General features: G+C 40.8%; 1 protein-coding gene across 2 annotated transcripts in view; it reads right to left on the bottom strand.

Annotated features, from left to right (window-relative positions):
• Kitlg (KIT ligand) overlaps window positions 1-26,202 on the bottom strand; it is an 82,794-nt gene that overhangs the window by 40,855 nt on the left and 15,737 nt on the right. For both annotated transcript variants that reach the window (XM_027394144.2, XM_027394143.2), the window contains exon 2: window positions 5,423-5,536. In XM_027394144.2, the coding sequence (XP_027249945.1) occupies window positions 5,423-5,536 (114 nt within the window). The remainder of the gene's footprint in view (window positions 1-5,422; window positions 5,537-26,202) is intronic.

The following is a 26,202-nucleotide window of genomic DNA, read 5'->3' as shown; positions in this document are numbered from 1 at the left end:
CCGGGGTTACGCCTGCAAAACCTCTTTTTCCATACAATTCCCTTTGGTCTGGGCATGTTTGATTTATTGTAGGTGGTACAACCTAATTAGTGCAGAATAAAGTAATATAAAGCTCAGAAGGGCTGCCAAATTCTCTAATCATAATAGATCTTCTTCCTGAGGCCCCGGACTTCTCTGAGAAGTGAGGAAAGCTCCCTCATAAATGAACATAAAGGATAGGAAAGTACAATTTAGAGTTTGAAACATTAAGGATTCTGTGGTGCTCATATTCCTTGCTTCAACATTCAGAAAAGTGATTCCTAAAAGGGTCCAGTAGTTTGCCCATGGGCAGATGAACAGCTATTCAATGGTATTTAAACCACTCTGTGTCACCAGCTTCCACCAGCATGCTGTGCCCTACCATTCCTTAATAGAAATTCTGTAATTTTATGCCTCCATATTCTCAGCAGTCCCTCCCATTGGAAGGAATGGGGCTGCTCGATTAGCACAGAAAATGCTTATCTTTAAAATACACACACACACACACACACACACACACACACACACACACACACACACACCAGAGACAAACCTACATAAGCACTGTGGCATCTGGTGAATTGCCTCTATCCTACTTTGTAGCCTAGCAAGCCTAGGCCCACTTACAGGAACCACACCTCAGCACTCTGTAGTGGGGCCCACACAGCTGCCCTAGAAACTGGTGGAGCTTTTCTGCTCTAGACTACCAATTTTGGTGACAGCAGTAGCTTTTGAGCAATCTTTCAAAACCTCACCTGCGTCAAGCCAAGTTTTATCTGGAAGCATAGATCTCCAAACAAATCAAAGGTCTTGGTAGCTCTAGGGACCACTGACAGCTATTGCTCCTGAGGGCACAGAAGAGGTTAAGGGCCCCAGAGCTGGGCTTCACCTCTCCTACACTACAGTTTCTTTTTTGTTTAGATCATCTTTACATTCCCTTCTACATCCGGTATACTAGCACTACCACCATAAATGGCTGAACATCAGAAGGTGCTGGTCCAGACACTCCTAATTTCAATTCTCACAATCATTTGATAGGATTAAGCACAATTAATTTATTGTAAGTGGCAAGAAAACTGAGGTGGAGAGAAACTATGTGATAACTGTTTTTTATAAAAAAACAAAAACCTTATTTAATATCTACCACAAAACTGGGAAGTAGAAACTGAGATTTAGAAAGGTAATTACTTATCTAATGTCAAAGAACTTGGATGTAAACTCAGATGCGCCAAAATGTGTTATTTTAACCAATGTACACATCAGCACAGATGGGATCCTATGCTATGCTGTGGAATTTTAAAAAAAATTAATTACAGTTAGTGTGTGTGTGTGTGTGTGTGTGTGTGTGTGTGTGTGTGTGTGTATGTCTGAAGGCAACTTATGGATGTCAGTTCTCTTCTTCTTCCATATTGGGTCCCAGGGATAGAACCTGGGTGGCTAGCTTGTTATAAAGTGACTTTGCCTGCCGAGCCATCTTGCTGGCCCTGCTGTTTTTTATACAGGTACAGTGGGGCACTCACACTGTAATTCAGAGAGTGAATCTATCAAACCCCATCAATAATTCCCTGTGCTCAAGGGTTGTTTTATATATTTTAGTTTCCTTCTTCATAAAATATAGGCTGTGAATTGTATAGGTCTTAATTCAGTTACAAGTGACCCTCAGAGTCCTTTTTCCTAATTTGACTTATTTTCAAATGTCTTAATATAAAATATCCAAGGAAACATTTATTTCACTACAGGAACTCTTGGATGTTTTTCCCAAGTCAAATGCTGGAAGGCAGAAAACCTTTTTTTGTTTTTCTTTTTTCGAGACAGCGTTTCTCTGTGGAGCCTGTCCTAGAACTCTCTCTGTAGAACCTTGAACCACAGAGATCCACTTGCCTCTCCCTCCTGAGTGCTGGGATTAAAGATGTGTGTCACCACCGCCCAGCTATTAAACCTTTTTTTCTTGTTCAGTGATATTAACATTTTTGCTCAAAGTTAGAAATTATATTTTACTGTCTATATTAACAAATGCCCCTTTCCAAGCATTTCTTCTTTCCTTTTCTTTCTGCTTCTTAATGCTTTTGGAGTTTTTGTTGTTGTTGTTGTTGTTGTTGTTGTTGTTAATGTATCAACTTATTATTAAAATTAACTCATTACAATATCGACTTATTATGAAAAGGTAATACCTGCCGGGCATTGGTGGCTCACACCTTTAATCCCAGGAGACAGAGGCAGGAGGATCTCTGTGAGTTCGAGGTCAGCCTGGTCTACAGAGTGAGTACCAGGACAGGCTCCAAAGCTACATAGAGAAACTCTGTTTCGAAAAACCAAAATAAATAAATAAATAAGATAAATAAAAAATAAAAAGGTAATACTTGGCAAACAAAGACAAGAACAGAGAGTCTTGGAAAGTGTTTGTAGTACCCACCTGTGCTACTCGAAAATACCACTTTGACATTTACAAGAAGTGGTGCTTATTAATTCGTGTCCCTTCAACACCTTACAAGGAACTTCTCTTAAGCATTGCAATTCATCACCATATGTTCAGCCTGTGGTCAGATATGCCTCATCTTCCGACAAGTGGACCACCTGTTTTAAATTTATTTCATTTTGTGTGTATGGGTGTTTCTGCATGTCTGAATGTTTACCTCTGCACCATGTGTATGCCTGGTGTCAAGGTCAGAAATGGGTATAGGATCCCCGAGAACTGGAGTTACAGAACCCTGTCATCCAAAAGAGCAGCTTGTACTATTGACCTCTGAGCATCTCTCTAGCTCGTGACCACCTATTTGAAATTTGTGGCACCTCAAACTTATTCTCAGCATCCACCAATATAGTAGCAGCTCCAGGAGGTTATTTTCCAGTGACCTACTTTAAAGCGTATGTTGGAACTTTGTGTTAACCAATATTCTTAAAATCTATACAAGATAGAATCACTTGGAGATAAGAATTGGGACTGAATATACAGCAAAGATAATGACCTCTAGATTGGTTTTATATTAATATTTATTTATTTATCTGTCTATTCGTTTACTTTTTGCAGCACTCAATGTTGAACTTATGGCATCACACATGGAAGTTTTCTAGCCCTGAGCTGCACCTTGAGCTTTTGACAGAATAGGCCATCTAAAGCAAGCTGTTCTGAAACCTCCTTACAGAACTTCATGAAAAATGTAGGTGCCTGGACACTTTCCCAGACATACTGAATCAGTTCCCTGGATCAGAGCCCAATGTTTCACAAGCTCCTCAAGCAATGGTGATGTGCATCAAAGTGCAGCCTGTGCCTTCTCCATTCACCCAATAACAATGGATGATGATGAGTGTCAGGGTTAGTTTTAACTGTCAACTTGAGACCACATAAAATTACCTGGGGAAGGGAGTCTCAACATGAGGTTGCTTTGTAAGCATATCTGTGGCAGGCTATCTTGGTTGCTCTAATTGGAGAGGAAAGACCTACCCACTGTGGGTGGCACCATTCCCTGGGCCTGAAATGCCTACTGTATTAGAATGAAGGAAGTGAACTGAGTGCTGGCACCCATGTATTAATTTAATGCTCTCTGCTGACTGTGGCATGATGTTACCAGGAGCTTCAAGTCCCTGCCATCTTGACTTCCCCTCAGTGGTGGACTATAACTTCGAATTTTGAGCCAAATAAACCCTCTCTCTAAAGTTGTTTCTGTTACTCACAACAATGGAAAGGAAAACTAGGACAATGAGCCTGGTGTATGATGGCATGAATTAAAAAGATCACAACCTCGATGAGTTCAAGGTAGTCTACACAGGAAAGTCTGAATTTAAGAAATGAAGCAAACAAACAAACAAACAAACAAAAAACCACACACACACATATACAAAAGAAAACAACAAATTTCCCAAATACTTGAATTTTGTGCTGGTGATGCATGTACTCAAGAATAAAGCACTTACTTAGCTAATACCACATACCCAACACACAAGGTGGACGGGTGGTTCAACAAATTAACATCTTCTATTAATATACACAAAACTTAGTATATAGACACAGATTGTCTTTTTAATATCTCTTGGGTTGCCAATTAATGGGAAACTTGAAGAAAAGGGCCATGATCTATGTTTCCAAAACTACTTCCTCCTCACCCCCATATATCTGGTACTTGACACTGAGCTGGAGAGCCAATAGTGGCAAGTACTTTGCTCACCAGACCTTCACGTGAAACATGCATACACTGTCAGCTATTTTATGACTTTCAGCGCTAGGGAACAGACTCCGGGCCTTGTGCACACTGGGCAAGAATGCTTTTAAATCTGGAATGTCTTGGCATGCCAAGGAATCTGAATAAATTGTGTGTGTGTGTGTGTGTGTGTGTGTGTGTGTGTGTGTGTGTGTGTGTGTGTAATTCTTCACTGAAGCTAAGTTAGCCAAACCATAACTACAGAACTCAGTTTCTATTTTAAAGTTCTGTTATGAACAACACACACACACCCACAATCAACCTATAAACCAGTAATGTGTATCTAAAGGTAGAGCTTCCTCTGTTTCATATATTAATACCAATGAGTGCACTTTATTCATTTTCTCCATATAACAACTCTTATTTCTTCCCCTTTCTTGTATCACCTATGTTCTCTAGTTCATTTTTAAATAACTGAGAGTCTCGTAGTTAAGGAATTTTCACTCAATTTGCTTTCCTTTCTTTTATAAATAGGCTGTTATCCACCTTATGATTTTCCTGTCTCAGCTTCTTGAGTCATTGAATGTGTACTTCGTCATGCCTAACTCAAATTTTGATGATACTGAAATCATACTCGGTCTCCCAAGTAAGTATAAAACATCTCTCCTAGGTCACAAGAGTGCATTCCAGTTGTGCTTTGCTCTGACTTGAGTCTTGACAGAAGCATCAAGAAAAACAAAGTAGGAAGCTGGCTGCGGCCAAGCCACATGTGTACAGAATGACTTTTGCTGAAGGAAGACTTCCAGTGTGACAAGCATGGAGGTGAGTGGTTCTAGGGTGTGGGAGAAGCACCTCTTGCTACATTCACTGGGAGCAAATCTCTTGCCACACATGACAATCTTTTTGCTTATAGGGAAACATGACCATCATAGGTGTCCTGCAGCTAAACTTCCTACAAGAGCAGAAAGGCATGTGACAGACATAGTCACTCGGAGAAACTCCCTCAGCAGATAACGGGGAAAAGTCAGCCACTGTCTATGCTGGGGACTAGACCAGCAAAGAACTAAAGCCTGCATTGGTGCTCAGTGGGCCAGTTTTTACAGACAACTCCTCCAAGACCTAAACATCTCTCATGTGCTCTATAGAAGCCCTTCAAACTTACAACACCCTTGTCTTAGAGAACTATGAACTCGGGGCAGGATTGCCCTAAGTCTATGGTCAGCAAGCACAGGGAAGAGTCATAGCTGCCCAAATCATTTCTTACTTACCAATTTTGTGATGTCTTTTACATTATCAGTCACTGGATTCCCGCAGATCTCCTTAGTTTTGACGAGAGGATTAAATAGGAGCAGTTGAAGATAAATGCAAGTGATAATCCAAGTCTAAACAAAAACAGAAACATTTCTTGGAGCCCATCGGTTAAAAACCCATGATTATGCAAAACAGTAGCCACCTTATACCATATGCAGTACATGCAAATATACCAGCAAGTTTTCAAAAACCTGATGGCTTAAATATAATTAAATGTTAAGCATTCAAGCTGCTCTCATCAACCTTAAAAGAAAAAGAGCAACAACAACAAAATATTCCTGGATACAATTCTGACTGAATTATTCTTTCAATGGCTTTACTGTTAAGTTCTGTTGTAAGCTTTCTACAGCCAGTTTCCTAATAGCAATTAGGAATGAACTTGTAGCAACATGTGGAGGAATTATCACTTAGAGGGGAGGAATTATCTCTTAGGGGGACCTCAGAAAAAGTAGGAATGCATGAAATTCATACCCTGAGGCTGAAGGGAACCACTTTCCTTTTAAATGTAGACAGTTTGGCAAGCAGGAACACAACCTTGAGAGGGACTTTCATTGAGACCTCTACACTGGCACACCAAGCCACAGTGAGGCTGGGACATGTCCTTAGATGGGAGGCAGAATTTAAACTCATTTCTAAGACCAGAAGCGAACTGCTGTGTGGACTCAGTTTGCTAGCCACTTTATAGGGAAAACATTTTCTTAGCCAATAGTTAGATATTTCTGAACTCAGATGGGAACCCCCCTCTTTCCCCAGTCCCTCCTTCCCTCTCTCTTCCCTCTACCCCTCCCTCTCCTCTCCTTCACCCCTATGCCCTCTCCCCTCTGTCCCTCCCTCCCTCTCTCTCCCTCTTCAGTGGCTCTCTTCCCCTCTCTCTGTCTTTCTCCCTCACCTCCTCCCTCTCTTACACACATACACACACACACACACACACACCCATAAGAAAATAACACCTACCACCATGGATTAGTTATTTTTATGCATGACTTGTTTTTCTTTCTTACAACATATCATAGAATTTTCAGAACTTAAGCATCTGATTTGCTTTTTTTTCCTCTCTCTCTCTCAAGCATCTATGAAGCACACACACCAGTGTCTTGCATACAAAAATTCCTCAATATATGTTTGCCGGATGAATCCATGGCCAAGACAAAAAAATCCATTCTAATTCTTTACTCCAGTAACCACTTACAGAACAAGTGTTAGCAGGCAGTGTCTGCAGCAGTCACCATGAAAACAAAGATGATGAAGATGTCCTTGAAACACAGAGGCAGGTAAATAAATAATACCTCAATCCATGATAAATGTTTTGGGAACACAGAGAAGAAAGCAGTTAATCAATTAATCATAAGGGGAGAGAAGGACTAAGAAGGCAGCTCCACAGAAACTGAGAGAGAAAATGTGACTCTAGTTAGACCCAAAAAGACAAGGACTTTATAAATGACAATAAAGAAAGAATGGCCATTGCAGAACAAATAAATAACCAAAGCAAAGGCTCGTGAAAGCATTTAAAAACCCACTAGGTCTTTTATGAACTAGTCATCTGTGGCATTTTAAAATGATACAAAAACACAGGTGCCCATGACTAAAATCTTCCCTACTTCTGTAGCTTGCCACATGTTAAAAGAAACTAAATATTTATTTTTTAAATAAATATCTGCACACTGACACACTGGACCACATGACCATTTCCATGTCACTACAATAGCAGTTTGGTGGATGTAGTGGCTTACAAATGGAATTAAAACCTCTTATTCTTTCACTACTTGGGGTCTTCTTTGGCAGGATTCCTACTTTAGTTTATTTAGGGCTACTTTGAGCACTGTGGGGACATACTCTCATTATACTATCTCCCTTAGCCCATAGCAAAGACCAAATTGTACAAATGACCTGCCTGGGGATCTCTGTTTGGGGAAATAACAGTTCTCCTTCATGGGTATTTATTGCATTATGCCTTTCTCTTATATTGCTGATGCTGAGATGTGACTCCCCCTGAAAATTATTTCTCCAAGGCCCTTTATCCTGATTAGATTTGGGAAGCCTCCCCAAGGACCTTGGTAACTGGTCAACCTGCCAACCTCTCCAAGAATAATGTTCATATTGTAGGTCCTAGGAAACATGGAGGCAGAAGATGTTTCTTGTCTTCACCATGCACTATGTCTGATACTGAATGCATAAAAGTTGCAGAGAGACAGAGAGGGGGGAGAGGGAGGAACAGAGATAGAGAGAGATAAACGTTTCTCAATTCATTCAGCGAATAGTTATTGGGTATATATAATGTGCCACACCCTTGATATTGGGGCTATCCATTGAACAAAAGGCAAAATACATCTTCCTCCATAAACCTCACCTTTAAACTTAGGGAGATGAACAAAAAGCAGGAATGAAATTGTGTTACATATCCTGTTATAAGGATTTAGGGAAAAGAATCTTTAGAGCCAGGGAAAGGGGTTGGTACTAAAACAATTAAAATGAGATAATATGAATCAAAAATCACAAGTAGGCATCATTCTCTAAGAAAAGACCTAGGTATGGGAAAGCATACTCAAATTCATTGGGCTCTACTCTGTTGCACTTCAAAGCTATTGCAGTTTTTACAGACTGAAGGTTTGTGACAAACACATAGTGATGGAGTCTATGGGTGCCAGTTTCCCATACCTCTGGCGATCCTCAGAATTTTTAGCAATAAAGTATTTTTAAATTTCACTTTAATATGTACAAGTGTATTTTTTGCATGTATATCTGTGTGCCACATACATTCCTGATGCCCACAGAGGCCAGAAGGGGGTGTTAGACACCACAGAACTGGAGTTATACACAGTTTGTCAGCTACCATGTGGGTGCTGGGAATCGAACACGGGTCTTCTGAAAGAGCAGCCAATGTTCTTAAGCTCTGAGGCCTCAGTAAAGGATTTTACTTCAGCTGTGCATACTGTTTATTTAGACATAATGCTGTTACATACTTAGTGCTATTCAGTGTAGTATAGACATGCATGTTGTAAGTACAGGAAAATCAATGACTTAGTGACTCTCTTTACTGTGATGGTAGTTTTGATACAATGTTTGGAATGGAACCCACACTGTCTCCAGCTTCAGAGAAAAACTCTGGACAGACAGCAAAGAGGGGATTCAGCTGAGCTGAAGTCTCACAGCTTCCAAGCCATCTCTAATGTCTACAAGTCATTGCACACTTGGGATGCTCATGATACTGACAGATGACAGGTATGCATTACCGCCCCTCTAGCTATAACTTGCCAGTTCAGTGGCCCTTTAGAGACAGAAGCCTCATCCTTCTACCAGAGTGGCTGTCCCTCACCAAGACTTACCACAGCATTTAAGCACTAGTAACACTTTGTGTGCTACTTAATATCTTTAGCCATATTCTCTTTGATGAAATACAGACATGCTACATGCAAATCTTGAGTTTGAGTGTTTGGAAAAACTTATAGGGAGGATCAAATTCCCTGGCATCCCTGAGTCTAAAGAAACCATCAGAGCTAGCCTTTACCATTGTTCTTCCAGGACTACAGCATGGGTACGAACAGACCGCCATTTTAAGCACAGTGATCATTGGGTGCCTCCTGGGTATTTCTCTCCAAGGACTGGATGGAACTAAAGTAGTTCACTTAGACATCTGTGGGAAAACGCTGCTAAAGACAAAAGAGGATGCCAAGTCCCTGAAGGTATACTGAAGGGATCATGTGTATTTAAAGAGCTAGAGTAAACGGGAGAGGCAGATGGCATCAGAGAGAACTGGGGTGCAAAAATCAAGAGTATTGTAGTCCTCAGTCCAGTTGTACTGTGAGTGGGACAAGATTCATGGGAGGGATACGAGCAGACTTCAAATTAAAATAAAACAGAAGTAAGTAAAGGGCTGGGGGTAGAATGCTTGTTAACATGCCTAAAGCCTTGAGTTCAATCCCTGGGACCACATAAACCAGGTATGTTGTTGCACACCTGTTATGCCAGCATGCAAGAGATGGAAGCAAGTTTAAGGGTCAATGTGCAAGGCTATTCTCAATTGGATAGCAAGTCTGAGGCCAGCCTGAGATACAAGCAACCATGTCTGCAAATAAACGCTTTCATGATTTAATATTATATTAAATTTAATATTAATATTAAGACTCCTTGAAATAATCGCTGTGATGGCTTTAGGGTAACAAAGGGTAGTGACATTTTAAAAAGAAGAACGTAAAGAGATACCGATGAAGAGTTACCCCTCTAAGCCACCAAAGGATGCTAACGAAAATTCGTTCATCAGCACTCAAGAATCTGGACCTCTGAAGGCTAACCCCTGAGTGTGGGGAATTACAGCTGGAGTGTGAATTGAGACTCAAGGCAACTCAAGGATTTGCACCTGAACAAATGATTGGTGTGAGACGAGTGTGGGCCAGACTAGAAGCTACACTGCATGTAAGGTAACTTGTAGTCAGTCTTCCAGTAATGACACCAGGTCAGGACACTGGAATCTGGATTTGCAGTATGGGATTGGTTGGGACTGGAAATGAAAATATGATCACCTTCAATAAATACGTTGGATTCTAAACAAAGAGGATGGATTAGGTCACCCAGGTATCCTAAAGAGAAAAACTAACAAAGCACTGAACATCATACTGTGTTGGAGTTCAGGTCCCACAGAAGATAGAATGCAGGAGCTGTATAGGGGGACATCAGAAGAGTAGGAAAAAACAACTCAGAGCAGAGGATGTATCGCATGACTACAAATCACCCCCAGCACTTGGAGCCTGAGGCAGGTGGATCACAATGCTGCACTGGATTTACACAGTGACACCATGACTCAATAAGAAACAAAAACAGATAAAACAAAAACTAGCAAAGCAGAAGGTGTCTGGGCCAGATTATCTTAAAGACTGAGAATCAGCCACCAGATTAAGCAACATGGAAGCCATTGCTAATATTAACCAAGCATTTTGACTGAGGAAGCCTGGGAGAAAAACTTGTCTGAAGTGTTTTAAGAAAGCATGAGAAAAAGTGAATCAGACAAAATATGAAACTCTTTTGAAGACTGTTCCTTCAAAGGAAAGCAACTTAGTAAACAGACTACAAAAATAAAAACAAAATAGAGTGGCAATTGACAAGGAAGTAGGAGTTGTTGGAGGGAGCATTTGAAAGAAGGTGGAAGCATCAGCATATTTGTATGTGATTTGGGATTGTCTAGTGAGAAGAAACAACTGGAGATACTGGTCAAAAGAAAGGGAACTGCTCATGTGGCATATCTGAGTAGACAAGATGGAGTAAGACCTGTGTCTAAAGTACAGTAGCTGACTTTGAATAGAAGTGTAGACAGCTCATCAAAACTAGAAAATATTGGAATGCCAGTGCAAGCATAGGAGGGGAACAATGCAAGGAATAAAGCTTTTTGTTTTTCAAGATTTACTATGTATGAAGCATCTTGCATATCTAATAACAAATAAGACGTAATTTTGATGTATCCTAATTTTAAAGATGAGGAAATTGAGGTGATTTCAGAATAGTGAAACCAGTACACCAACTTGAATCTGTCTGATTCTAATTTCTGTCCTTTTCAGCACAACATACCATCCCAAGACTACAGGAAATCTGTCAGATCATTTATGAGAACATTAAGGCATATCTCTAGTACTTTAATAATTTTGCAAATACCAAACATATGGGAATGCATTTGTTTCATATTCCATGCACAGCTGACTATTCAGCACCATTCAGATGACTGTGTTTTTAAATCTATGTCCTTTGGTAGTTTCTTAAAATACAATTAAGACAGATTGCTACAATTGCAAAATAATTTCACCTGCACAGCCTCAATTTTTTGCTGTCAGTCAAATACAAATGTCTTTGAAGGTATTTTTGTTAATTTTATAAAAGTGTATTTGGATTAAGGTAAAAACCAAATCTGTGCTAATTTAATTGAATGTCATCGGAAAAGAAAAAAAAAGCATGTCTATTTCTTGAATAACTTTCCTTCAAAGCTATTACAGATAAATCTGCATGGTAATGGAGCTTTGCACACACTTTGATGGCACTAAGGAAGAACCTCCCTCTTGCAAAGAGCTTCCTCTTTAGCATAGCTCAGCACAAGAATGAAGGAGCAGAGGTGAGAAGGCAGAACTCACAGGAAATATTCAGGATCAATGATTCTGGAAGAAACTATATGGTCCACTCTATTCCCTGATATCTTAAACCTCAGCTGAAATATTAAAGTTGTATTCAATGGAAGCCTTGTAAGGCAACTAGGTTATGCTGTTTTGACAATGCTCTGAATTACTGGACTTGCAGGAATGTCTGATTTTCAATTTTCATTTCAGTTTGTTTCTGGTCCTCTGCCCCACAGTCATTATTCACATACTATTCTTACTAAAACTGTGTTTCTTTTCTAGCCTGCCGAAGGCCTTCTTTTTCTTCCTTCTTTTTTGTTTTGTCATTTGGGTGCTCTTGCCTTCTTAAACTTTTTTCATTATTTTTATTTTTTGAGCTAATATAATTATATCACTACTCCTTCCCTTCCTCCCTCCAAGCCCTCCCATATACTTACTTCCCCTTGCTCTCTTTACAAATCATGGCCTCTTTTTTCATTAATTGTTGTTACATACACACATGTATATGATATACATATATATTTTTAGACACATTAGTAGACCTGCTTAGTCTATGTTTGTATGTATGCTTTCAGGGCTGACCACTGGGTACTGGAAAACCAATTGGTATACTCTTTCCTGAGGAAGATCCATTTCTTCTACTTTCCTGCTAAAGGCTTTCTTGTGGTGTGTGAACACCACAAGATGTCTTGTCCATCATGGATACTCATGGGAACAGTATACTGGCCCTAAAGGTAACTGTCCTAATACTGGAACCTGTGAATGTGTAGTTTCATGTGATCAAGTGAACTAAAACCCACTGTCTTGGGTTGTGGGACCCAATTATTTACCTACATCCTTAAAAATGGAGAATATTTATTGTCTCTGGTCAGAGAAATCATGGAATGAGAAAGTAATGATTCACCACAGCCAACATTGAAAACAGAGAAAATAATCCAAGAGTCAGGGCCAAGGCCACTTCTAGAACCTGGAAAATGGAAGGGAATGCTTTTTTCCCTGGAGTCCCTGGAAAGGAATACTTTATTTTCAGACTTATAGTCTCAGAGAAATCATAATATGTTTGCATTCCATTAAGCCTCTGAATTGGTAGTGACTTTCACAGCCAAAATATAAAAGCAAAACAGACCTCAAGGAACATTTTCTGAATGAATTGGTGAGTGAAGGATGTAACGTGGCCACACCAAGCCATTCTTCCTGGGGAGAATGGTATGCCTCCACCAGAATTCTAGGCCCCTAACTGTTGAGGATCTCCAGCTTGGGGTGGGCCATTCCAAATCTCAGCACACCAGGCATCAGCTCCCTGGAGCTGTCCTCTCCAGACCCTGCCCAAAGAAAGTCCTCCAAGGGTCAGCTCCTCCCTCAGGGCTGCCCAAGACTATACCTACAGGGTATTTAAGACTTGGTCAGCAGACCTGCCACGTGATTTTTCTCTCCTGCCTCAGAGTCACCCAGAAGTTGCTTTGCTCTGTTTACTAAACCTGGACTTACTAATTTGGTTGATTGGCTTATTGCATAGGCAAAAGATACCCAATAAGCGGAGATCAATACTTATCATTAACCTCGATTTTAACAAAGAAGTCAAGCTTCTTTCTGTACTGTCTCGTGTATTCATGCCTCTGAATAAGATTTGGTTTGAACAATGTTTTCTAGGGGTAAAGACTCCCTTACACACTTCCTCTTAGAAACCATGAGAAAAACACATAAACTCCAAAACTCACAAGCCCCTTACCATATGACCTTGAACAAGTCAGTGTATTCCCCTGGCATACAAATACCATTTATCAGACCCACACGAAATGAGAAGGTAAAATAAATGGATAAAAGCCTCACCCTTGTCATGAACTGGTGGTAAAAATAAAATGAAGAACTCTTCCAACCAGAGAACTATACAACCATTCATTGTGTGCCTATGAACTTTGGATTGGTTAGATGGAAAAAGTTGAGGAATGTTTGAATAAGCCCAAGCGCTGGCTCACACCTATAAATTCTATCACTTGGGAGGCATAGGATTGCTGTTAGTTCAAGGCCAGCCTAACCACCCAGTAAGTTTCAGGGCACCCTGAGTGTCACAGTGGGATTTTGTCTCACAAAATAAATAAAATAAGAAACAATGAAAAATCTGCATAAAAAGTTTTAAGAAATCCTTTACAGAGTGAACTAACAGTGGTGTTTAAATTATAGGTAACATCCTATCTGTCATGTGGAAGGTGAGACTGGACTTCTATACACAGATATTGTGGCACTGTTTTGGGGGCCGGACACCATGCTTTACTTTTCAACTGTGTTGAGAGTAGAGACAGTTAAGAAAAATCCAAGTTAGGAACGGAATCTTTGTCCTCATTTCTTTCACCGAGTTCTACAACCTTCAAGGAGAGCCTGTCCAGCAGCGCCTCCCCGCCTCCCCACTGGGGTGTGCTCACAGACACAGACGTAAGCACATACCCCAGTGGAGATAGGGTGCTGAAGCAAAATGTGACTTCTGTTCCAAATGTATCTCTTCCTTTGGCAGAATCACCTTGTTGTTTTGTTCTGTAACATTCTCTCCATTTGAGTGGCATTTGCTTTGGCTACTTTGTGTTAGTGAGCCACAACTCTTCTCTCTAGGCCACACTCGGTGTGTGATAACCTCCCCTTGGAGATAACCTTTACTGCACAGACACATTAAACAAATCTTACTGAAAGCAGAGCTGGATTTTTTTTTTTAAGAAGTAGGGATCAAAAGCATCTCCCAAACACTCCCCATAAAACTTACTACAATATCCTTTCATTGCAAAAGATTGCTTTCAAGTTATAGGCATAAGAGGAGGAAAATAGTGAAGAATCTGCATGTCCTAGTAGGACCCAATTCCTCAATAGAAACAGTCCTGGGAGAGGGAGGGAAGTAATACAGACTACAATTCACACTCCATTGAAAAGGGCAGAGCTCAGGTCTTTTCTGAGAGGTTTTATAGTCAGAGTGGGTAGGGAAGCTGGAGGCCACCCTTGCCCCCCAAAGCACTGTTGGGGAAAACATTTAAAAGGATCCCAGTGGAACATTCATCCAATCACCGATCCTTCTGAACACAGTTTGCCACACAGTCCAAAGCTACAAACCAGAAAGACGGTTTGCTCCCCGCCCCCCACTCCCCGAGGTGAACTATTTACTTGACCCAAACATGTGCCCACACAGAGAAGTCTCCTAGGTGGCACTGCTGCGGTTTCCTAGGCCGCACTAGGAATCACTGGGGACACGGGTCAGGCTGCTCAAGAAAACAGAACACCCACTTTTGTAAACCCAAACTACAAAAACCTCTTCTTCCCGGTGTGCCTATGTGTGTGAGTAGTTTTTAAAGCCGTACATTACCAGGCTCCACTATGGACTCTGCAATGTCACAAAGGGAGGGGGTTGTGGCTCATGCTCCCTACTCAGGGAACTGACAAAATGGATATTAGAAGTGCGGTGAACAAAACAGCCGCTGCTACCAGAAACGCCATTCATTTCCTCTTTAATCTCACCAGCCCTCTATGGAAGCCAGCAGTTTCCTTGTAGCCCAAATGTGTCTTGGAACGGAGCCATCTGGCTTAGCCACCCAGAGCCAGGAAAGTAAATTATCAAGACACAGGTACAGCAATTAGTCCTAAACTCGGGTTCTTTGAGGTCATAAGAAGCAAAGACTTTTCCCAAGTAAACCAACAACAGGATTCTCACTTGGCGAACAAGCCCTCTATGTTTTACTACCTTTTCGGTTTTTTCAGATTTTTTTTATTGCTTAAAAATTAGCATCAAATATTGTCAAAAGCACAGCTACTCCCTGTTCACTGACTCACAGTTTCTCTAATTTCTGTCTTGTCATTTCCAAGGAAGGAAGGAGACAGCAGAATTCCTGTCTAAATGTTCCTGCTTAGTTAAACGTGCTAGCAGGATCGCCACTTTTCTGTAGGGTTACTCTGCTGCATCTTTCCTTCCTCTTGTAAAGTTACACAAGACAGACATTTTTGGGAAAGGAAAATTAAAGATGTCTTAATATATGCCTGCCTGACACTAAGTGTGTTGTGAATAAACTCTTGTAACAAAAAACCTAACACCGACCTTAGCATGGTGGTGGATACCTGCAATCCCAGTGCTTGAGAGGCTGAGTGGGAGCCTAGATAACATAGAAAGTCCCGGGCCATCCTTGGGATACGAGAGAGCTACTCTCACAAGCAAGCAAGCAAGCAAGCTATTTTGCATTTCCCAGATTGAGCTGTTTAATATAAAAGGCAGATGGATTTAATAGGAACTTTAAAGCATTAGTCTATTGTGGAAGCGGAAAAAAACACTCAAGAGTAAAAATCCTTGTTATATATAATGGCTACGTACAGGGTAATTCAGCATATATTTACTAAGGGCTTCACATAGGATGAATAATTGACAAATAATATTGTATAGAACACTTTCATTTACCAAGTAAATACTGCCCTGTTCTGGAGGCCAATAAAATACCATACTGAGAAATTAAGTAACTTCCTTAAGGCCCTGCCCCTAGTAAATCACTGTTAGGTTTTTGCCAAGACTATACTATGCTGCAAAGAAAAATACTGGGCCAGTGTGATAATAAAGCTGATTTCATTTACATGCAACGAACCATTAAGTTTTATGTAAAGATCTGTGCAGTGGGAGAGATACAGTTTCCTTTAACTTAATCAGTTCCTGGGCCAGTGCCCTAGTGAGCTCCACCCCTAACCCTTTAATGAGTTCCTCACTAGAAAACCACAAGGCTGAAATAAACAGGCAGGGCAGGTAAATGGAGGTATTCTAAACCAGTAGTTTAAAAGAAACAAGTTACACACCTAGAGGAAGGGGAGAAAGCCAACATTTAAATTGAAAGGTTCCCACCACTAACAAATACACACTTCTAAAAATCCTCCCAGAGCCACTTATTTAACAAGCAAACTTCTGAGTACCTGAAAAATAGATAAGATAAAAGCAGACAAGATACGGACTACCAGAGAAAGCTCAAGGTACTCACAAAGCGGCTGAGTGGGAAGAGCCAGGATATAGGTAGAGGGAGGCTGGGACAAGGACCAGTACCCGGCAATCAACTTATAATTGAGTGAGATGTTCAGTATGTCTGCAAATCCTCTAGCGACGGGGGCTCTAAGTCGGCTTGTTGGAGACAAAATTATCTTCAAAGGTATACAGGAGATAGCCAGGGGGATAAGAACTGTGAGGTGAGTACCCAAGGAACCAAGAGGTCAAGAAATGGTCACAGAATGCCATGTTTGTGGAGTTGAGAGATTTAACTGAGTTCAATTATGGCAGTGGGGGTAGGGCTGTTATGGAATGTGGGCCACTGATCAGTGGTTACAACACGGAAGAAAATGATGTCCTCTTCCCCCAGCATCCCATGGCTGTCCATAATCCTTCAGTGAGGGTTGGGAACACATGAACCCCTCTAGCACACAAGATGAAATGGTGTCAGTTAATCTTATGCTGCAGTGAGTGCAATGGCCAGGCCAAATCCAGAAGAGGCAGCATTCTTCCTGGACATCCCCTTCATTCTTTTCTCACTCCCTTTCAAGGAATTAGCCTCGGAGGGGATAATACAGATATTATGCTCAGGGCCAGTCACTCCTCAGTCATTTACTTTCCTCAGATTGACCAGCTGTGAGTCTCTCTGAATTAACTGCCTACTTCAGTTGGGAGCTTCTCTTATGAAGGTTAAGGGTAGCGTTCATATCCAAGCAAAGACAGGCAGGGAATCAAAACCAATTGTTTTGATTTCCCTATGACAGAATGATTGGTGGCCCTAGAAAGATAAGAAGGGTATTAAAATCTGACTTAGTTCTGGAAGGTTGATCAGGCATCACATGCAAGGAGTGGGGGTGGGGAGCAAGTTTAAAGGCAGGAGGTCCATAAGGAAAGTTCTGGCAACTCGACCCATATTTGGGCAAGATGGGAGACAGGGTTAGTTATAGTGGAGAGAAGTGGCCAAGCTCCAGATGACACAGAACTAGAATGGAGGGCCTTCTTGGCTAACACATAGTGAGTGGGGCAAAGGGAAGGTACAATTGATTTTCAGGTTACAAACTGTCTGAATGGGCAAAAAGCGGCAGTATTCACTGAGCCATATAGATACATATATGAGCAGAAGAGAAGCCTGATCTGAATGGCCTATGGCCAACAGAAAAGAAAGAGCTACATGCAGGATGTGATGACTAAAAAACGCACTAACAGAGGTCAAATAAATGGCAGTTCCTAGCCAGCTCACAGTGTGGAAGACCTTGACGAGGACAGTGCAGTAATGGAACTGAAATCAGACCACAGGGGAGAGGTCACAGACTTGAAAGGGGGAGGGACCACAGGCATGCAGAGGAACAGCTGGTCATAAAAGGACAAAGTGGATGAGCAGCATCTGGAACGGTAGAAAGTTCACCTCTGCCTTGATAGATGGGGAAAGAATGAGGCAGAAGTGACAGTCTCAGCAATTCTCTTTTTCAAATGGCCTAGAGGGGATGACTCACCTGTGGCTTAAGGAAAACTGCCTCAGCTCAGAAGTTTTGACCTTGAGGAGGAACCAGACACTGGGCTCAAGATCTGACGCTATGATTTTCAATGCATGTGTGATCAGCATTTGTGCTGGTGTATATATTATTCCACTAAAGACAAGAGCAAAAGTACAGGTCATGACATACTCCTATTAGCAGCTCTTTATTAGTTGTACCAAACTTGGGGTGGGGGGACCTCTGCTGGGTAGTCCACTAGAAAATGGAGGTAACAGCTAATTTTTATCAATTTTATTAAGATGAGATGTGACTGAATTAGTCAAGTAGATTCTGAACACAGACTCTTTGGGATATAGTTCTCTTTCTTTCTTTCTTTCTTTCTCTTTCTTTCTTTCCTTCTTTTTTTTAAAAAAAAAAAAGGAACAGATCCCAAGCTGGCCAGAGTATGGAAATATAGTTTAATTTAAAATAATAAAAAAAAGCAAACAAAAACCTCCTGACCCTTTTGAAATGTCCACGACCTCCGTAGGCACTGGTTCTTGTATGATGACATAGTTCAATCATACACCAATTAGCTGCTCTTCAAACTGAACCATGCAGATGTGCAAAATCCTGAGTGTTGTAGCTGCCCCAAATAAAATTGTGAATTGCAGTTTGCAGAATCCTACAGAGGAGGCTGGATCCTGAAATGAGTTATCTTGTGAAAATCGAGGGCTTGAAACTCTTTAAAATCTGTGAAAATCTTCCCAATTGCAAACAGTTCTCGGGTGGGAAATGGGTGTGAGCTCCCACTAAGTCTGGAAGTGAGTGCCCAGAACATCCTAGGATCCCCTGTGCTTCCTGCCAGGGATGTAATTAAATGTGAATTATTGTCAGGTTAGCTGCCAAGATGGTGGCATGGTGGGCTCATGGGCCACTTTAATTTTTAACAAACTCTACATCAACCCTGAGGACTCATATGCAGTTAACAGTTAATTAGGAGGGACAGACATTTTCGTTAGAAGTGTAGTACTGATAGGACAGACAGAAGCTGCTGCAAACAAATCTCTCACCCACCATACTTTTGTAAACAATCCTACTAATGAAACATTGAGTCACCCCCTAACTCCTCAAAAGAAAGAAAATGATGTGAGAGCAGAAGGGGGAAAGGATTAGCAAGGGGAGTGGCAGACAAGGAGGGAAAAGGCGAGCTGGTATAATTAAAATACAACATGCCACAATCAAACCCATTATTTTGTATATGATTACTGATGTTAATAAAAACATTTTAAAAAAACGTCACATTAGGAAGCAGATCGGGCAGTCTCCAAAAAACCCAAAGTTTTCTGTTTCCTGGGTTTTTCACTCTATTATGATAAAATCAACTTTTATGAAATCTGGTTTAGTACTTTCCAAAAATCCTCAAAACTGGCAGGGATGAGGGCATGAACTCAACGAACATTTACAACCCTGATCATTCCCTTCATCACATCGGATGACACACACAGGTCAGGGGAACTAGCATTCCAGATTGCTCAGTGTGTGCTGGACACACCAATTGCCTTCTGCTAAACTACATAAATTACAGGGACCTGCCCCTTTCATAGAGTGTATCCCACGTAAAGAAGGGGGGACCCGGCTTTCTTATGGTAGGAGGAAATGGAGTCATTTGGGATATTGACTTAAGATGCAGAATCCTGCTTGTCACAAGGTATCCAGATTTACCAGGGTGCATCTCGGGCTTGTACATCACGTGTTCTATGTGATTCTTACACATTCTCTGAATTCTGGGACACTATCTTAGGCAGCCAGTAGGTATAACATGATTAAGGAGAATACATACAAGTCTCTAAAACGGTACACGGGTTTTATCCCATTCAAAAGCCATCCAGGAGATGCCTGAGATTAGAGTAACTTGGCACAAATATAGTGAGTGTGGGGGACTATAACATCATTAACCTTTCAAACCCCACTGTACCTTTCTTCTAGCATATCCTGTCCAAAATGCCTAGAAAGCTAAAAGCAAGAGCTCTCAGCCTTTGCTTATTTTGCTAGGCTTGCAGATGTGACTTAGGCTATTGGACATGACTTGGCAAGATTTCTTATGAGAAGGGGAAGTGGGAGAGAGGCTGGATGTGTGTTAGCTGCATCTGAGCAAGACAGCAGCTAGCAAGGCTCTGTAGGCGGCAGCGGTAATGCCATTTAACACTGGCTTTAGCAGCCTTACTGACAGCACTGGACTCAACTGGGTTCTGAGTGTTGGAGGTGTTCCCAAGCTCAGCCCACACCCTGTGCCTGCAGTGGTTCCAACGGTTTTATAGATCGTCCATTGCACTGCAGCAGGCCCCTTTCTGTTTTATGCCAGTCATTGTACATGACATTATCTGCAGAAATCTGACATTAAAAGGCAGAGTTATTAAGCATTTATTCTCAAAAAGCTTTGTCTAAAATTTTTCCTGGGAACTTTTTATTACCAGTTGACAATTAAAACTGTAAAACAATGATCATTTAAAATGCTTTTAAGAGGAATTTTTGGTAGTCAATTCTTGAGGATTTTAATACACATTTGCTACTTGAAGGACAGTAACACATTTATGGGGCATGCTAGGGACATGTTCTTGTGGTGAGAGACTTCAAAGCAGCTTCCCTGACATGCCTGAAATATGTTCACCTCACACATTTCAAGTGCAGGGGTTTGTTGTTGTTGTCCTTGTTGATACTGTTGTTGCTGTTTGTGTTTTTCACAAAAGTGACAGTTTTGAAGTAGAACATCATCAAAATAAGACCTAGGTTCAAATTTTGGTTTTATCACTTTTGTGCTTTCAGCATAAACAAATTATGAGACCCCCTCTGGGCCTTGGTTTTCCTGAAATGACATTTAAATTTTTTTTAAAAAAGCTTAAATAAGGCATTACATGAAAGTACCCATAAAAGGAATGGCAAGTAGGAGGCCATTATGTGACAGTTAATGCCAATTACTATTTTATTAGCAGTAGGAAATCCCTTAAATGTTGACATCTACAAGCTGCACCTAAAGTCAAAGACACTTTTCTGGGCAGGTTCTGCCTTCCTGTAGATTAAAGACCAGCACACAGGAGTGATAAAAAGTTGTGAAATCACTGCTGGGTTTGGATTTGTATCAGCAGTACCCAAGGAGGCAGGCTCCTGCCTACCTGCTGTAAAAATGGGAAGGCTTTGTTTGGGCAGTAACTGAATGTTAACATAAATATCAGCTTCAAACGTCAACTTCAGCTTCAGTGACAACACCAAGACAGCTGGAGAAGTCCAAGTGTTTGTTTATTCTTTCACGGGGGTAGTGGGTGACGGGGTGGAGTAGAGGAATATGGGAAGCATCTATTTCAGAAGCAGATTGCCCAGACATTCCTCTGCTCTGCTGTCAACTAACCTGTGGCCTTCAGAAACTTATTTACTCTTTCTCTGCCTCCACTTCCTCATCTGTATCATGGGCATAAGAAAAGAAACCACTTAGGCATATGGAAGACTAGATGGAATTGTTGGAATAGTGTCATTTGATACATTACTTGAGAAATGTCCCAAAAATTCTCTGGCTATTATTATCAGCCTCAACCATAGTTAAATAAGCATAGCCAGTAATACTATTTCCAAGCTTTGCAGGATGGTAGTTCAAGCCAAAAATCTAAGTATCATTTTGATTCTTTCCATTTCCCTATTTCTACATCTTGTCTGTCATGTTTCTTAATAACCACAAACAAACAATCTAAAACAGTCAGTTCTCTTGCCTTTCTCTTGTACCACCACAGTTCCCACCAAGCCCCATCACCCTTACTAGAGGATATTATAAACAGTTTTTTTTTCCCTTTTGTGCTTGATACAGTAATGGAAATGTAACTGTCACTGCCTACTTGAAATGTCACAATATTTTCCCATCACACCCCCAGTAAGATTTGAACTCAAAACCAAGGTTTGTACAACTTACTGCTGTACTGAATTCCCATCTCTTACAAAACTTTCTCTCTCCTGTGGTCTGGCTATATCAGTCTCTTTAAATGCCAAGAACATATGGAATGCACTTGTCCCTCAAGCCCCCTGTGCTTGCACTGAGTGGCAAGTCTTTCTCATTATTCAGAACTACTTTCTCAGGAAAACCTTCCAATGTTTAGTTCTTATATATGGTTAAATATGATATATACAATGCAGGCTAATTTTTTTTTCAGTACTTGTCCCTAGCTAGTGGGCACTATTTAGGAAGGCTCTAGAACCTTTGGAAGGTGGAGACTAACTGGTGAGAGAAGACTGCTAAGGACAGGAGCCTGAAAGGTTCTAATTCTGCCTGTTTCTGTTCTCTCTGCTTCCTGTCAGCCATGATGAGAACAGTCTCTGCCACATGTAGCCACCACCATAAACTGAACTCTGCCATAATGAACTGAAAACCTCGGAATGAAAGCCAAAGTAAATAATTTTTCCATCAGTTGTTTGTCATGTATTCTGTCAAGCAGCACAAAGGTACCAGTGTAGCATCTGTCATAATTTTCTTTTCTTCTCAGCAAACTAATTTCCATCACCCAAAATGATGTATATGTGTGTGTGTATAATGTATATGTGTGTCTGTATGTCTCTCTCTGTGTATAATATGCATGTGTATATGTCTATCTCTGTGTGTATGATGTGTATGTATAATGTATGTATCTGTGTGTCTCTCTCTCTGTGTATCTCTGTATGTATATAATGTGTATGTGTATCTGTGTGTATGTCTCTTGTGTGTGAATGTGTGTGTTTGTGTATAAGTGTATGTATGTATCTGTGTTTCTCTGTGTATGTTTGCATGTCTGGGACAAGAACTCATTCTGTAACCAAGGCTGGCTTGAAACTTATTATGTAGTCCAACCTGGCCTCTAACTCATGACAATCTTGCTTTAGCCTCCACACCTGCTTCAAATAAATGGTTGTTTTTTGCTTACTTCTTTGCACATGGTAGACAATCTACCTACATAGTAGGTACTCTATCACTATTACAACCATGGCAGAAATTAGCATGATAACCTTGTAGGTCTACCTGCCATCTGCCCCTTGTAGTGAGTTTATATACAATTTAAAAATGAGGGGTTTACTATAGTTTATACTCATTCCATTTGTGAGTGGTGTGCATTATTCACTATGTCTTGGATAAGATTTATAAGAGTTGTGAAATGCAAGGAGTGATGTTGCAGTTTTGTAATCCCATCATTTAGGTGTCTGAGGCAGGAGAATTGCCATGAGTTTAAGGTTACACTAGGCGACATGATGTGTTTTAGGCCGGAAAGACATTATATCAAAAAAACAAAACACACACACACACACCTTATTTCTCCTGCGACTGAATTCTCTTTTATACAGTGTAGACCATGATGGTGGCAACATGGACTGGCTGGTTCTGTGTGTCGACTTGACACAAGCTAGAGTCATCAGAGGAAGGAGCCTCAGTTGAGGAAATTCCTTGATGAGATTAAACTGTAAAGCATTTTCTCATTTAGTGATAAGATGGTGCCATCCCTGAGCCATTGGTCCTGCATTTGGGCTGAGCCAGCAATAAGAAGCAAGCCAGTAAGCAGCTTCCCTCCATGGCTTCTGCATCAGCTCCTGCCTCCAGGATATGCCCTGTTAGAGTTTCTGTCCTGATTTCCTTCAGTGATGAATAGCAATGCTGAAGTGTAAGCCAAATAACTTTACTCCCCAACTTGCTTTCTGGTCATAATGTTTTGCAACAGCAATAGAAACCCAAACTAAGACAACAACCATATTGAGAATAATCCTAAGTATGTGAAATGGACAGAGTGGATGTTTTGGTAGTGTTTAGTTCACTCCTTAGCAGATGGTGTCCATATTTACATAATGGGGTTAAGTTGCAACATCCCTAACCAGTTTTGCTTATCTGTCTCCCACACTGGAGTGTAAGCACCATAAGACAGAACTTTCAAATTTTCCATGGTTCTGGGGAAGGTAGTTGGCCTAGTGTCAAGTTTGAAAAAGTCTCTTGCAAATATTTTAAGAATGAATGAATGAATGAATGAATGAATATCAGAAGAGTCTTCTCATGGTTGAGTATAAAGCTCTTACTCTTGAGTCTAGTCACTGCTGAAGTCTAAGAGCAAACTGATCAGTTAACAGACTGCTTCTCTGTTTGAACTTCTGGTTTTCCTTCTACCTTGACATTTCTCTTGATCTAGGTAAACAGAAAATTAGTACATAAAACCAAGAGCAGATTGCACACTCCGTGGAAACCAAAATGGAAAAAAAAAAAAGAAAAAACATTTCAAGTGTTTTGCTTATTATTGAATCTCCGGGTTTCAGAACAGGGTAGAAACTAAGTTTTCATGAAGAAACAACCATTGGAAAATGTCTCTTCTAGTAGACGGTGCAAGAACGTAGTAGTAAATCTTAGTGTAAGATCCAGAGTTTCCCCTTCTAAAGAAATAGGTAAAGATAACCTAGTAAAGTAACTTTCTTTGTTAGTTGAAACATTGTTTCAACACAGTGGTAGCAAATAAGGCCACTACAGTGTCTTGCAAAGCAAGTCTCCAATTCTGTCTTGCAAAGCAAGCTACAATTCCATGCAGCTCTAACTTTCTCCCTATAATGCAAATGAGATGCCATTGATCCAAATTTCTAAAGCAGCACTTCATCAAAAAAAAATTATTCACAGCAGCAACTCTGCAGAGGAAGTGTACACAGGAAGTAAGATTTCACCCAGGGACAGACCTCTTTGGAAGTGATGACATAGGTTAAACTTTTAAATGCTAATCACATCCCTTCCCAAAAGCTTTAGATGACTCTTACCTATTTGTCGTCCCTACAGAAGCAGGCCAAAAAGAAAATAAAAAAAGACTCATAGACTAGCACGTTGATATGCCAGCCTGATTTTCACTTTGACTCAAGAACAACACTAGCTACCTTTTCTTCAAGGTCACTTGGAATAGTGTGCTGACGCACCCCTCTTACAGGACTTCTCATAAGAAGCAGAAAGTAGCATGCCAGATAATTCATGTTGATATCTCACCCTCAACACACACACACACACACACACACACACACAGGCTGCATTATTGCATTTTCATACTAATAAGCATGAGTAAGTGAGGCAAGCTCACCTTTTAAGCTTTTCTATTCAATTTTTTTTCCACCATGACACCTGGGAAATTATACCTAGCATTTTGCATATTCTAAAGGATACTCTAAAGGCATGCATGTCCGAGATAAAAAGAAACAGACGTCAGTTTTAGACTCTATCAGCACAGCAGGTAATGGCAGACATTGTTATTATTATTAAATGCTTGTTTGTTTAGGGAACAGGGTCTCATTGTGGATATCCCTGGTTGGCCCTGGGACTCACAGAGATCCACCTGTCTCTGCTGTCACAGTGCTAGGATTTAAGATATTTCACATCACTGGCATGATTAAAGGTTTTTAAAGGTTCTGTATTATTGTTCTTTTTCTGATATTCTAAATGCTTTCTTACTCGAGACTTGGGGAAGATTACCAACTAATCTAAGTTTAGAAATGAGAAGACTAAGAACAATGGACTTCAAGAGTTCAAGTCCCCCCACTAAGTGATGCTGGGAGAAGAAGAAAGAAAGGTTCTCTGATGGACAGGAAAGACGGTAAGTGGGTAAACTGTCCCAGGGTAATCCTTTGGGCTTCTGTTCAAAGCAGCTGCTTTGCTGAGGATTCAACAGAGGATGGAGGAAGAAATGTAAACACGAGACTGTTTGGAAAGCAAAGAGACTCTCTCACCAGATGGCAGAGAATGGGGATGGGATCGCCTTCCTCAGGAAATGGAGAGAAGGGCTTGTGAGCAGAGCATCCAGAAAAATGAAATTAAGACGACATGCTTCAGCTGCTACAGTGTCTGAGTGCCAAGTCTGCACTGACCTTCCTGCACACAGGCTTCATCGCTCAGTTTTCTTTGTTATTGCCTCCCTCACTAATGGTCCCTTCTGGAAGTCTGCTTGCAAACTGAGGCAAGAGCTGAGTTTTGCTCCAGGTGAGAAAAGTATACAAAGTTTGAAAAGCACTGGCTTTGGAACTGCTAACATGTTTGTTTGGTTTTTGTTTGTTTCTTTATTTGTTTTGAGACCAAGTTTTGCTAAGTGGCCTTAACTAGCCTTGAACTTGCAGCAATCCTCCTGCCTCAGACTCCTAAGTACTGGCATTGCAGCATACATCACCATATCCATCACTAAGAT

Source organism: Cricetulus griseus (genome assembly GCF_003668045.3).
Source record: "Cricetulus griseus strain 17A/GY chromosome 1 unlocalized genomic scaffold, alternate assembly CriGri-PICRH-1.0 chr1_0, whole genome shotgun sequence".
In the NCBI taxonomy this organism is placed as follows: Eukaryota; Metazoa; Chordata; class Mammalia; order Rodentia; family Cricetidae; genus Cricetulus; species Cricetulus griseus.
Note: the sequence above shows the minus strand (reverse complement) of the source record. Positions and strands in the feature narration are given on the sequence as shown.